Raw genomic sequence first — 14,667 nt, 5'->3', positions numbered from 1 at the left:
AGTTTTAACATACAAAAACTACAATTTATGAAGGAATACATCATTGTAGTTAAAAAAAATTAAAACGCTGTTACGTTGTTACACTTATAACGACAATAATGTATGATACTAACAACAATGAATGTATAATGGGCCTATTTCAACAATTTTACATCACAATATCATTACAAAGCAATTCTGCGTAATGAGCATTTTTGACTTGATTTGACTTTGTTTAAGTAAGTAGGGAATAATAATACCTCTCACCAATTACAGTCGTATATTACCAGTACCATAGGCATATGACCAGCACCGTCAAAGCGGAACCTTTGTGCCCGTCTTCAAAGAGGACCGGACTCATTTGCTAGTGCACCGCGTGCACTGCTGTGCTCACTGCTGGTGGGAAACAAAATACGCCTAATCTTGTCATAGACCGTAAGTTTCCGACATTATTTTAAAGATTGAATCAATATGTTGCTACTTCTTTTAATCCGTAAGTACAAGCAGAGATGTGAGGTTGCTAACATGCCACAACATTAGCAGGTTTCTCTGCTCTGGTTAATAATGCTACTTTTGCAGCAGGGTTTTACACGGGTCTGCATTTACAGTCACAGAATCCGCACAAGTTGCAGTGTGCAGCTGTGGCAGTCATAATATACGTTTGTGTGTGTGTTTATACCAGTCCTGTTTTATAACTGTTAATATTTGCCTCTCAGGCTAAATCAAGTCAAAAGTAAACTGCTGGACTGATTGGACTGGTTGACTTTGTATAGTTACACTTATCTTTAAATGTTACCCACTTAACTGTTAATTTTTGTTTGTAGCTAAACACACACGCATATTCACTTAACATTTAAGGAATGGTATCATCTATGTCTGCCTGAACATGGCCTTTACCTATTTAATAAACATATAACTGTCCTGCTGTTATTTGTAAACATGTAGAACCCTGTCCTACATGTACCCTTCATGTGGAAACCAAGTGGTGAAAAAGTAGTAATAAAAAACTACTGAAAAAAAAGCTTTATATTTACTGTGATTACTTTTTCGTGTAACTTTACTTTTGGATCCAGGGTTGTTGAGTCCTGGAGAACAACATAATGCAGAATGTGTTTGTGTGTGCAGTTGTTGACAGGGGAGATGGCGCTGCGTGCTTGTGGCTTCATAGTGTTTCGTCTGGCCAGTTGTGTCCCACCACCAGACAACATCGAGTACCTCCTCTTGCAGACCTCTTATGGGGAACACCACTGGACCCCACCCAAAGGTGTTTACAAGACCAACAACAGCACATTTATCATGAAGTTGAGAACTTATGAGGTACTCGTCATATTGCTTTGAATATTTTTTGTGACACTTACAACTAAATTCTTCACCAACAGGTCATGTGGACCCAGGTGAGGATGACCTCACCACAGCTCTGAGAGAGACCAAGGAGGAGGCGGGGCTGGGAGCGGAGCACCTGCGGGTTGTTGACAACTTTGTGCAGGAGTTGCGCTACGAGGTGCGAGGCAGACCCAAAGAGGTGTTGTACTGGCTGGCCGAGCTAAGGGACCCTGAGACAGCGGTGATTCTGTCTGACGAACACCAGGACTATCGCTGGGCCCCCCTGGAGGAGGCGTGCACTCTGGCTCGGTACAAAGACCTGCAGGACACACTGAGAGCAGCACACAGACACCTGGAGGCTCCACAGGACAAACAGTGATGAACTAGAGTGTAGACTGTGTAGACTGTGTGATTAAAGAAGGAAAATAACATTTGAGACCCTCACACCTTAGTTTGCAAAAGCACCCTATGTGACAATGTGTCTGCAATGCATATTGTTCGAGAATCCTGTCTCAGTCAGATTTAAATACTGTTGAATCTCTTTAAATACTTTGTCTTCACTGTACTGTATGAGGTAAATCTGAGTAGTTTCCCCCCCAAAACATGATTGCCCATGTCCTTAAATTAGCTAAATTATATGTAATGATATTAAATATTAAATGTTTTTAATGTAAATAAACAAAATGTCACTCATGTCACTAGTGCCCCAGTGAACACAGGTGGAACAGTCAGTGTAAACCTGAAGAAGGGGATAGTTTAAACACTGTTTCCATGTGTCGGCAGCTGGAATCAAATGTATTCTGAATAAATGTAACAAGTCTTGTGTACCTTGATAAATCTAAAATCTTATTTTAAAATGTAAACAATAAAAATGAGGGGAACTCTTGCATATAAAAGTGGACAACTGGTAACTGGATAAAAAAGTTGTAGGCAGTAGATGCTGCCACAAGGTGGCGACAAACTCAATACTTTCTCAACATAGGCGCTCATTCATAGATTATAAAATATAGCAAACTGTCGAAGTATCCGTTCTCAGGCTTTTTTCCAGCTCTCAACCAAATAAAAATGAGTTACAACTTTCACTTTTGCAAATTAGTTTCTGTCAGGACATTCAGAGCCAGTAATGGAGATATTTTATTATGTTAGGAACTGTGTTCATAAAATTTAAGAGAGACCAAGAATCATTGCATTAAAGAGCTCAGAATGCAGTGATTCTGGGTGATTGTAAACATTATCATAAATGCCATAAATAGTTTTCAGGCATAATATGCTAAACTATATTTTATGTAGCTTGTAATGAAACCATTTTCAAAAATCTATACCATGTCTATTCGCTCTTTGCAGTGCCTGTCCTTGATAGAAGAGGGGTTAGTTAAACGCCCTCAGCGTTGGAAACCCATCCTAACTTTTAGATGAAATGGTTTTGCAGTGTTTATGTACAGTCAGCATGGATACTGTTTATATTCTTAAAAAAACAGGATCCAATCTGGCTTTTTTTAACCAATCAACTAATCTACAATCTAACATTATTTTCAAATTATGTGATTCTTTATTAATCTAAAACTTAAAAAGCTGAAAGTGACAAGCAGTTCACAAGCAAATATTTTAAATTCCTGTAGGACTTAAAATGACCCTGGTCACTGGTACTATTACATTGTACTTTATGCAGGAACATGTTCTGCTCTCATCGTCATGCTGCAGCAGGATGACATTAATGTCCTCCGCTGAAGAGATGAATAAGTATCATTAAATAAACAAATGTATTCTTTCCACTTTGGAAGCACTCACTTAAGTTAACGTCCATTTTTGTTCTGGGTATTTAAAGGACACACAGTGCGGAGTGTAACCTGTGTCTTTCTATTTTCATTAGGTACACACAGTATATCATAAAGTCACACTGCGTGCAGCAAAAGCAGAATTAGTGCTTTTAGTCGAGTGGGATGTCATTGAACCATCTTATTAATTTCATGCCTGGCAGAGCATAAAAGCTCTTCACTAAATGATAAAAGATAACAGATTTTTCTGAATTGAAATCACAGTACTCTTTATAATTCCACATTTAGTCTGCATCTCAGTACCAATACATTTTAAGGTATGGAATAATCTCACTGTCAATGTCAAAATAAACTTCTTAAAGGGCCAGTTCACCAAACACATTTTAAAAAAGCACTCCCTTAGTACTGTACTTGTAGTATTTTGATAGTTTGGTTTCATTTGCTCAGGATGTGAGGTTTTCAGATTTGCAGTTTCTGATTGCACCTCAATACTACAGAGAACAGAGTTTGGTTTGTGATGTTCAAAGCATTAAAACATTGTATAACAAGCATTGAGCAGCAACATGGCTTTCATAGAACAATGCTACACCATCAACAGATTTCTCTATTTCTAAGATTTTTAAATGTAATTTTTACCATATGTGCGTAGTTTATGTTATTCCAATTCAGTATTGGTGTATAGGCAAGCTATTGGTAAAGATACCCCTATTACATTTTTAAGATAACATACTTAAATCTATGTAGGTAGCAGTGACCAGTCTTCAATGGCAAAATGAGGTAAAAATCTTAAGCAGCCTTTCGTGACATTGTTTTATTTTGAAAGATTTTCCAACTTAACCACAATAATGGTATGTCTCCATTTGCAAATCGCTCCTAATTTTACTCCAAAAACTAGCTCACTGTTTTTGTCTGTTCTCCATGACAAGTGGGCTTAGCAACAGATATCAAAGCTACATTGCAAACAAACCCAACAATGTTTTATTCATTTATTTTTTTTTTTTTACAATAAAATCTTTATGAGTGACATCTGCATCCTCACAAACGCAAAATGATGAGGGCAAAAAAAAGACATAAAATCAATGAAGAAACCAACAAGAACAGCATTAACATCAATAGGTGTGGACACGTTGTGGGAGCATTGTGGACACGCAGGTCAGTCCATTAAGTGTGCGACCATGTGGCAGTCCACACTTCAAAAAACACTCTTGTGCACACACGTACACAGATTAAATAAACTCAATAATTTCATTCAGTCTCCTCTGTGTATAGTTTGTTAGGAATAACATCCCAAAACTTCAGATTGTAGACTTTTAGGTGAGTCATTTTATCTGTGGCCTTTTGGAATTCTCCTTCTGTCCTTATTATAAAAACAAGGCAAACACTTCAGTATAAAAAGGAGAATTTTAAGATTGAAGAACTCTAAACTGATCATTGAATTGCTATTATAGGGGCTACACTACGCCAACACTTTGCTCTAACAAAAACAATAAAGCTGATTACAATTTCTAAATTTCTGATTCGGGGACAAAAGAAATCTTTCAACTTTTTGGGGACACATTTTTTACTTTCTAATGTTGAGAGATAGCTGCAGAAAATGGTTGCCACTCTCATGTGTCGGTTAAACATGAAGCTTATGTGGACAGCTGGTTAGCTTAGTTTAGCACAAAGACTGAAAACAAAGGGAAACAATTAGCTTGACTTTGTCCAAAGGTAGACTTCAGGAGTCATTGCTTCCAGCCAAGAAATAAGTCAAACACATAACTTCTGGCATAATTTCGCTTTTCGCAGGAACATGGATTTTAGGGATGGCAAGTGTTCTGGTTTCCGTTTGTACTACACTTGTAGTCCAAGTAATATTGACCAATCACGTATCAGCAGGCCGCGGTGTATTAAGGAAAAACTGTCTGTGTGAAGAGCAAAAAGCAGGCAGAACATAATGCGCCGTAATGACATCCAGACTTCCATCAGCGGTCATCTGATGACGATTTAGCTTCCTATTTATCTCTATAAACAGACATCTGCATGCTAACAGCTAACAATCTGTTCTAGATCTAAAATTCAACTTGAGATAAATTCCCTTGACGCGGTGTCACGAAAGTTGTTCAGCGTTCACATTTCCCGACTTCCCCGAATGCATCAGGAATGATCGATGCGTCCTCCGTTCAACAAACGAGCATTTTTAAGTAGTTTTCTTCTCCTCTTGACGACGGACCTGACAAAGCTTCATTTTACTTTACAAATCTGCATCATGATGTTGAAATTTGGCCAAAGGCAAGACTCGTTAATAAAAGTAAATGACAAGAAAATAGCTTTCTTTTTCTGTAATCAAGGCAGCACGCGGAAAAGGAAGTCTGGACTGGAAATCGTTTATCACGAACCACTGGCTACACGCCCGGCATGTTCACCGTTGTCCCCAGAAGCTATATCGTCATCAGACTATAGCCGATGGGATCCGAGATTGCTTCTGCTCTGACCAATCCATATTTTTCACAATTATTAATACTCAATTTATTAAACAAAACATCTTTAAATCTCAAAATATGTTAATTTTGAGGTTTAAAGGTGTAGGTCAACAAATGTTGTCACTTGAACTCGAGGCAGGCTAGTTGTTTTCTCTGTCCCTCTTTTCTCTGTTCTATGCTAAGCTAACCAGCTATCTTCATATTAAAAGAACCAGTTTGACATTTTGTGGAACGTTAGAGTTAGATGAGAAGATTTTTACAACTCCAGCATCTAGCTGTTAAATATGTGGTCACACCCAGCAACTGGTTAGCTTAGCTAAGGATAAAGACTGGACATAGGGGGGAATCAGCTAGCTTGGCCCCATCCGATTGCACAAACGTTAGCCAAGTAGAACAAATAGTTGTAATCCCTTAAAATGACAGTCTTTTTTACACCCGGCTTTTGGATAAATTAAACAGACAGAATATACATAATGGTGTTAATTAGCAAGCTAAAGAGATGCTAGTACATGCTAGTTGTTTAAATTATTTCCACTATTTGTGCAAAGCTTTACTAACTAGCTGCTTGCCATGGTCTTATATTTAAGGATCAGACATTAGAGCTGTATCATTCTTCTCATCATACTCTACCCCACAAAGCAAATAATTGTATTACCCAATATATCAATCTAGTCCATCATCAGACATACATGACACTGGTACATTTCAATAGAAGGATTTCACTTTGTCTCTTTATGATGAGGGATGGGCTAAAAATGGAGACCACATCAAGAAAAGTTCATAATCTCTGGCATCTATCTTCCTCCGCGTGTGCCTCGTTATCAAATCTGTTACAGATCCGGTGCAAGAGTGGATTTCCCCTCCCCGTCCTTGACAGAATCCAGTCACTGTCGGCCTCCACACACAGGGCCAGGAGGAAATGTTTCACTCCTTTGGCTTCACATTAAAATCCAAAAGGTATCTCTTGAAGAGTTTGTTCAAACAATTCAAATTCACTACATGCATCCAATGCTCCATAGTCTTTAAAATGAACGGTCGTGGCGCCTCACTTAAGTTTCCTTGGCATAAAATCCATCCATTTGAATAAAAAGTTTGTGCAGCGCTCTGTTGTGTCGAAAAGGGCAACAGATTCAAACCCAGAACCATAAAACACAGCTCAAAATGTGTCCACACTTGATGCCTCACAAGCAATATCAGTCACATTTTGCCCTCCAGTGTGTTCAAAGGTTTAATACTCAGAGGGTGTTTTCTGTTTCATTCAAAGCCACGGCCCATTCAGGCCTCAAAAACATCCCTGGAACACAGTGCAAACACACTGAATGTTTTCTCAACTGGACAAAGTCCAAAAGGTCACCTGGGCTAACTCACTCGTGTGACTGAAGTCTGCACCGGTTCCAAAGAGACAGGAACGAGAAAACCCTGACATTGTAGTCGATTGATGAAAAGTAAATGTAAATACACGCACACAAACACACCCACACAAAAAACAACTGCCAATCAGTGTCATATTCATTCGAATTCATATGTGTAGCAAGGCTGCATGAAGATTAACAGACTCAGGATGTGGTGTAGCACTGTAACAATGTCCAAACCTCCCTAAGTTGCCTTTAAGCGTAAGCTGGAGTCACGGCGCAAAAATGTAACATTTTCACATCTATCGCAACATAATGTGAGCATCATCTTCAGGAGAAAGTCCCTACAGGTGCATTTGAGCTTTTCAAATTTTGACTCTAGCCTATCAGTGAGAAAACAACTTAAAGGACCCAAATCAGGACCAACAGCAACACTCAGTCATGTGTTCACACGCTGGCGGTGGGATTGGAGACTTACAGTTCACTCTCTGCCCTCGAGACCCATCCAGTGACGCAGAACGTAAGAAAAGGAGGTGGAGGTGAGGAGCAGTTTGTGTCCGGTTTTTCTCTCTCAGTGAAAGTCTTTTGAGGCCCTGAGGTTTAAGAGGCAGAGAGAGGTGTAGGAGGCGACTTGAGAAAAGGTCATAACCTTGTTCACCCCCAACAAAATGACGTTGGGATCATGAGGGAGCAGTTACGATGGACACGACTGAAGTCCCCGCAGAGCCTGCGTTTGCAAGTTTTAAGTTGATTGCATCAAAGTTGAGCAGACAGGCGTGAGAGGGACAGAGGACACAAGCTGTCCAGCTCATCGGCCATTTAATGAGCCAGACAGCAACATGTCCGTTAGCCAGACTGTCTGAGCAGCCCCAGGAGATACAAGGGAAAGTCAGGGAGGACTGAATGTCAACCAACTAAACCAAAGAGGTACAAAAAAACAGCAACAAGTAAAGACGTGGTGGATGGAGCCAAAACCATACAATCTGACACAGACCAGCCAGGCGAAGGGCAGGCCAGCTACAGTGGAGTCCGAGAGACCACCACGAGGACAGTTTGTTTTCATCATTTATTAAAACTAAGACACTTCTTTTACTTTGAAGAAGGCGTTCAAGTTAAGAGGACTGTATTTCAAATTTACAGTGAAATTTTATCTTTGGATAATGCCTGTAAGTAACTGGAATACTGGCATTTTTGTCTCGCTATGTGTATAATGCAGTAAAATATTAATATAAGAATGTTACCATTACGATTAATAATGTCTAAAAATGAATAAAGGACTTGGATTAAGAGGTTGAATCCGGGAAACAGCTGCTGCGATATAGCAGTTGACAAACTTGGTTAATCAATACTGAAATTTCATTGCTCAGGACTTTCAACCAAACAACTTAAAGTACTGTGTGTGTGTGGAGGTGGTTGCATGGAGGAGTAAGACAAAGGGTTATAATAACTAGATCTGAACTAATGATGGAAATGTTCAAGTGTGGGGATGTTTGTCTCGTCTGGAGCCAGTAACTTGAACATGATTAATCACACACTGACCACAGAGTGATACCATCGTCATTTGTAGTCTAAAGAGGTGTACGCAGATCCTTAAACTCCTCAATGGGATGATTTAAAAGTGTGAAACATAACGCAACACCCAGTAAGATTCGGGGGTGCTCTCGAAACTCTCAAACAGTGCTGGAATAATTTAACTCCTCTGAAACGCTGCAAACATCTGATACCGGACAGAGTGCAAGCTGGAATTAAGGCAAACGGTGCAAACACCAAATTCTAACGTTCAGTGAAAACAGAAACCAACCAACTTATTCAATAGCATCTGAGAACTTCCATACTATTTTGCCATTTATTTGTATTAGTTTCATAAATGATGAAAAGTTTTTTGGCAGTAGACCTTTGACCCCACTGTACACACACACACACACACACACACACACACACACACACACACACACTGAAAATTGTAACAAAACACATAAAGAAAAGAGGGTGTTGGTGGGGGAGTTGGCAGGGAGGAGTTATCATCCAGATCATCATGAGTCTTCATTGCCAGAGTCGTCCTGGTTGTCATAACGTCTGGTGGACGTCCCGCCATCCTCCGTGGCGCTGATCCCCCCGGCCTCACCTACAGACTCCATCTCGCTCTCGTCATCCTCCTCGTCCTCCTCCTCCATGTCATCGTCGTACAGATCGTCGTAGAGAAGGTCCGAACTGCTGTCCTGAGAGGGGACCCTGGTCTGGACGCAGTACTCTGCCAGTGTGGTCGGCACCTTGACGCCATCGCGCTCAGCCTCCGCTGCTGTTGACAGGACCTGCTTCCTGTGGGCAAAATCAGCGTTAGTTACTTCTAAGTAGACTCATTGTAGTTCTGTGCTGTAAGCGAATCTTAAGTTTGTCTTAATACCTGATTATCTCGGCATACTCCTTGTCCTTGCCTTTGCTGTCCCTCCATTTGCGAAACATGACAGACGCATCCACGTTGGCCGGGGAGAAGGTGTTGGGCTCATTGAGCAGCGAGATCACACTGAGCAGGATAGTCCTGATGGTGAAGGAACAGCACACAAACAGACAGGCAGGCAGAAAATGAGGACACTCCAATATCAGATCCTGCCATTGTATGAAAGAAAAGTTCCATGCAGGCTCTTCTGAAACTGTGGTAAGCTTCATCCCAGCCTAGACGGAGGCGTTTACTCACCTCTTTCCCCTTGTGGTTCAATTACATGCAGCACGCAATCTGCACAGGTTTTCAAACAGCCTCAGCACTTTACATCTAGTCCTCGACAACAGCAGATTTGCTGATATGTTGAATTTAAAAGAAATTCGGAAAGCTGCCCTGCAGCAATGTTTTGTTCTTCAGATTTCACCCAGAACAAAGGAATGCTGAAACCTTATGGTGTATGTACATTACATATCTTTTTCTTGGCAGGTCCTCTGCTCTACTGTCAGATTTCTATTGTTGCTTTTTTTAAGATTATTTTTTTATATGGGACAGTAAGCGAATTGAGAAGGGGCAGAACACCTCACACCCTTAGCTTTGTTGTCCTTTATTCTATATACAAGAACTCCAATTTAATAGGCGATACGGTGCATCATAACCTTTTAAATGTGTAATATTGTACTTACAAACTGCTGCTTGACAGATTTACCACAATGATTGTAAATAGCAGAAATGTTCTAAAAAGGGAGCATGTGTATGTTAGGGAATAGATCAAAGGCTGTGTGGCAGACATTACCTGACATTCTGTGTGGGGTTCCATCTTTCAGAGGGCAGCTCCCCACTCTGAGGGTCATCAACAGGAGGATGCAGGATGGAGATACACACATCTCCATTCTGGAAAGAGAACAAAGTATCCTTCATTATATCTGTCATGAAGATATGAAACTTACTTATAAAATATATTAATTTAAACAACAGTTAGTTTAGACCGAGTAATTTGATTGGATAAGAGGCATTCCATGAGTGGTGATACAGAGCACAACATCACTGGGACTTTTCACTCTGTGTATCACTCCTCCTCAGCCAGGTGTTCTGAATACTGTTAATTAACATTACAGCAGACCGTGTATGTTTACATTAAACAAGCTGCTACCTCTGAATCACACAGCACTCTTATGTCACTGGTTGATGATAAATTAAAACATACATAAATGAACATGATTAAAAAGCTGATCTCACACAGAGTGCAGGAGAATGTTTGGGTTGCTTGGCAACAACAGTCCAGTTTCGGTTAAGTTGAGGAACTAGTTGAGTTTGTGAAGCAAAAACTAATCTGTTGTTGATTATAACTGTTTGCTACTATTTGCCGCTTGTGTAACTGTTGTATAAAAGCAATATCGCACTTGAGGTTGTGATGTATATATCAGCACAGCCGTGTTGATATTCAGCTCGAGTGTGATATTGCTTTAGTATATTAAAGACAAACACAAAGTGTTTTACCTCGTAAATGTTGGGGTGCCACATCTTGGTGAGGAAGCGGAAGGTTGGCGGGGAGTATGGGTAGTCAACTGGGAACTTGATGTGAGCCTGTGAGAACAAAGACAGTCAACACATTTGTCTTGGGGCCTGAAGGTGGAGAGACCCCCGGGAGAATTGAAATGATGTTGGGGAGGTTGATGTAGCATCTTTAAAAGTGGGTGTGGATTGTGAAAAAAATACACTTTATATAAAATGGAGGGGATCGGATACGTTTGTAGTCTTTCAAGACATCCTTTCTCTTCTTCGTTCATGCTTCATTCAACAAAGCTTAAGTGAAACTACATGAAACAGCAGCATGTAGCAGGTGTCTCAAGGAAACGCAAGCTGGTTTGAAGTAAACTTTACGATTCAGGAAGTGAACAAAATAGCTTTGAGATAGTTCCTGATAAGGATTAACTTGATATGTACACACTGGAGTGATATAACACTAATATGTTGGCTGTTCAAGTCTGACCGCAAGTTGACTATCACCAAGTATTCAGCCACAAAGTAACTTTCTGTACCCTTTGTTTCGGAAGAGCCACATTTAAAAGACATCAAACTGAGCACACAGTGAGGCAGTTACTCTCTCTCATGAAACCTATTAGGGCTGCACATTAGGTGACATATCAGTTGGTGCCTCTGGCTTTTTTTTTTCCAAACCTATTGCGCAATAATCTAGGTGAAAGGCTTGGGTGTATGTTACACCACCCTGGCTCTCGCTGACCTGCTACCACTCAGATAGGACTATCAATACTCCACAGCCAGCTACTAGTGTGGTGCAGCCTTGGGACATTACATACACAGATGTCATGACACACTGGTTTCACTTTACAATATTTATCACTTATCAAACTAGTAGCACAGCAAAACATCTTATCCCATATGCTTGATAATACATAGCATGTTCTTTAACCCACTGCCCCACATGAGCATGCAGGGTTCAGCTGCAGAAACAAAGTCATACTAGTCAGTGTTTTGCACAAAAAACGTAATTAACTGGAGGTCAATCATACTTTTAACTAAGTATAATAGATGATCATTCCTTTGTATGGTACACCCGATTCAACAAATCAGTGTTATAAATATATTTATTAAGTAATTACGTGGGTGTCACAGTGGCTCAGAGGTGAGCTGTATTTTCCTCAAAGCAAACAGGTGCCGCAGGCTCTGTGATATCTATTCTAAGGCATTGCAGAAACTGAAGCTGCATACAACAATTTACCACTTTTGCACTTCTTGTTTTTTGAGGATATATTATAATCTACTTTGTCAGTGTTTTGATGTCCTGTCTGTCTCTAACTTTGTGTTGTTTTGCTATAGTTGTGATGAGAATAAGATCCTGTGTCTTAACGAGAATAACAGTGTAAATAAATGTTAAATCAAAATCAATCTGTCTGTCCTGAAAGCGGTGTGCTTCCTCTTGTGCTCTGACGTCTCTACCATTGTCAATCTGTTTCTGTGTGTGGAGTTTTTCTTATCCAACCTCAGCGTAGCTAGAGGCTGAAATATAATATGCTGTGCAGATTGAAAAAAATTGCCTGAAAGAAACTTATGTGGCTTTATAGATAAAACTGATCTGACCTGACTTGATAATAGGTGTAGCCTGTCACTGTAAAACCAAAGCAAAACATAATCAGCGTTGTTCAGCCGCACAAGTGACAACGCCGACGCCTGCTGTGTGTTATTTTGGCATTCCTGGAAAGATACAGCGTTGTCTGCATTGCCCCAACTTGAATGCAGGATCTCACTGTACTGGATTTTCTACACGTTTCACTTAATAAGTAACATGAAAGAAAGGAAGATTAGTCCCATCTTGCCCTTCTCTCTTACTCTTGCTCTGTGCTGAGGTGCCATTTATATCGGTCTCACGGCTAAAAATAGCCATCTGAAGCACAACCATCATACAGAGAGGGGGAGAAGGCTGGACGAGGAGAATGGAGGGACAGGGGAGAAAGGCTGAAGATTATAGAAATATAAACGGCTGCCTGAATACATAGACAAAAATCTTCCAACAGTAGAGGTGAGACAGGTCATTGTTGAATTAAAGTTTTAAAACACATTATAATAAGATTTCACTTGCTCTGACACTCTGGGTTAAACAGTGTCACTGTCAGTGAACTACCTGGCTGTTTTCCAACTTGCAGCTCTCTCCTATATATCCTACTTAGGGAGGAAACTTGGCCAGGACCACAGTTGCACTGTATACACATATATAAAATCATCTGCTAATGACTATAAATTAGCTTCATGAATGTCTCCTTATCCAAACACTGTTATGCGATGACTTTTCTAAGTTCATAATTTTCTGCCCTTTAGTAATAGAAAGTTGTGTCCCACCTTAAAGTAGCCGCCCTCGTACAGGGTGTTTGGGGGTCCAAAGATGGCCACTTCCCAGTTGTAGAGGTCAGACTCCTCCACCAGAGTGATGCGGAAACCCTCCACCGGCTGCTCCTGTAGGGACTTCAGCTCCATCATCAGGGCCTTCTGGGAACTAGGGGTCGCCTGGTGGGCCATGTTGATCCCACGTCTGACACTAGTGGTCACAGATTAGTGAAAGGTAGGATAAATGTATAAGTGATGGGCTTAAAGACACAGTCAGGATACTTGAATTACATATATTTTACATTTTCATGGTTACTGTTAACTCTGCAGCAAATACCCTCCATCTGCTAGCTTTGTTTGTATTGACATTAGTCTTACAGGAACAAGCTTGGGCAAAAAAAAAAAAACAGAAAAAAACGAATAGATAACAGTCCTGAAAGCTGCATAAAAAATTAAAACACAAACAGGATATGTGGCCTGCCAAGTTAGCATAGGTCAGTATTTTAGTTCGCAGGCCCTCTATGGGGAAAAAGCAAAGTTAATAAAAAGTGTTTACCTCTCTCTCCTTGCACTGTTATGTGTATTCGTTTCGTTACAGCTGAAAACAGGAAGGTAAACTCATTGGTTGTCCATGCTAGCCTGGCTATGTCTTGTCAAAGAGACAGTGACAGGAGCAGTGGATAAAGCCTGTGGCTGGTCCTCGTGTTGTGTTTCCGAAATTCTTTGTGTGCCAGTGTTGACAGTTGACATGGAGCTAGTATCAGTGTCAGTCACGGTCTCCTGTGGATCATTCTTGGGCTCAAAAGAGGAAACTCGTCCTCCCTGACATCTCTTCGTGCTGCTGGTTCGGTTCGGACAGGCGCTCAGCTGATCCCTGCTTGTTTATGTTTGTTTATCTGCTCTCTGGCAGTCTCAACTTCTCCACACGTCAGCTAAACCCCTACCGAGCAACTTCGTTCAAATTGAGCAGCTTTTCTGCTCTCTGCCGTCCCCTCCGGCACAGGGGCAGTGTAAAAGGATGTTACATTCGAGCCTACGGTCGCGAAAAGGACAGTAAGTGAGAGGTTTACACTCGCGAATTACAGTGGATTTCATCGATTTTTATTTTCCTCCCATCGGTGCTTCCGGCTATCATTGCGCGTGTCTGAAGAACGTAAAGCACGTACAGGTCTGAACGTGACGTGCGCGCACTCGACGTTGAAAAAAAATTAAAATAAAATAAAGAGAAAAATAAATGCTTTTTATTACTTAATTACTTAAGACTATAATACAATTAATAATTCATTAATAATAATACTAGTAATACAATAAATACAAACGACAGTTTAAGATGTTTTTAAAATCAACATAACATACAATTTTAAAAACAACTTTTTAAACATTTATGCTTATATATTCCCGTAAGTATCAAGTAGTACAATAGTACAATCCCCATTTATTTTTGGGTACAGTATTGTTTTGGCCTTTGTGAAGTTTAACGTTATTTAAAATGTTGG

At 40.3% G+C, this 14,667-nt stretch overlaps 2 protein-coding genes across 3 annotated transcripts; one reads left to right on the top strand and one right to left on the bottom strand.

The window, feature by feature from the left end:
- The first annotated feature begins 333 nt into the window (after nt 1-333).
- On the top strand, nt 334-1,980 carry nudt2 (nudix (nucleoside diphosphate linked moiety X)-type motif 2). The gene is made up of 3 exons (XM_069678781.1): nt 334-414; nt 1,105-1,243; nt 1,359-1,980. Exons 2-3 carry the CDS (start codon nt 1,120-1,122, stop codon nt 1,679-1,681), a joined length of 447 nt encoding a protein of 148 aa, XP_069534882.1. The 5' UTR covers nt 334-414; nt 1,105-1,119; the 3' UTR covers nt 1,682-1,980.
- A 2,069-nt stretch (nt 1,981-4,049) lies between these two features.
- On the bottom strand, nt 4,050-14,306 carry ube2r2 (ubiquitin-conjugating enzyme E2R 2). Of its 2 annotated transcripts, none has more exons than XM_069678076.1 (6): nt 14,248-14,306; nt 13,187-13,376; nt 10,829-10,915; nt 10,125-10,222; nt 9,296-9,430; nt 4,050-9,210 (listed from the first exon to the last, which is right to left on the bottom strand). In XM_069678076.1, exons 1-6 carry the CDS (start codon nt 14,304-14,306, stop codon nt 8,925-8,927), a joined length of 855 nt encoding a protein of 284 aa, XP_069534177.1. In that variant the 3' UTR covers nt 4,050-8,924. The 2 variants fall into 2 exon arrangements, with proteins under 2 accessions (XP_069534177.1, XP_069534176.1); XM_069678075.1 differs by lacking the exon at nt 14,248-14,306 and adding an exon at nt 13,728-14,242 and having other exon boundaries at nt 13,187-13,382.
- Between the last annotated feature and the right edge of the window lie 361 nt (nt 14,307-14,667).

Source organism: Semicossyphus pulcher, unplaced genomic scaffold, assembly GCF_022749685.1.
Source record: "Semicossyphus pulcher isolate SPU_LCO1_2020_fin unplaced genomic scaffold, fSemPul1.0.p SCAF_3, whole genome shotgun sequence".
In the NCBI taxonomy this organism is placed as follows: Eukaryota; Metazoa; Chordata; class Actinopteri; order Labriformes; family Labridae; genus Semicossyphus; species Semicossyphus pulcher.
Note: the sequence above shows the minus strand (reverse complement) of the source record. Positions and strands in the feature narration are given on the sequence as shown.

Bases quoted from the DNA above. Each gene is read 5' to 3' on its own strand.
- nudt2 (XM_069678781.1), top strand. From the start codon at position 1,120: ATGGCGCTGCGTGCTTGTGGCTTCATAGTGTTTCGTCTGGCCAGTTGT. The intron at 1,244-1,358 runs GTGTTTACAAGA...CTTCACCAACAG, and splicing joins CCACTGGACCCCACCCAAAG to GTCATGTGGACCCAGGTGAG.
- ube2r2 (XM_069678076.1), bottom strand. From the start codon at position 14,306: ATGATAGCCGGAAGCACCGATGGGAGGAAAATAAAAATCGATGAAATC. The intron at 13,377-14,247 runs GCGAGTGTAAAC...CACTAGTGTCAG, and splicing joins GATGAAATCCACTGTAATTC to ACGTGGGATCAACATGGCCC. The intron at 10,223-10,828 runs GTAAAACACTTT...TTCTCTTTCCAG, and splicing joins GGCACCCCAACATTTACGAG to AATGGAGATGTGTGTATCTC.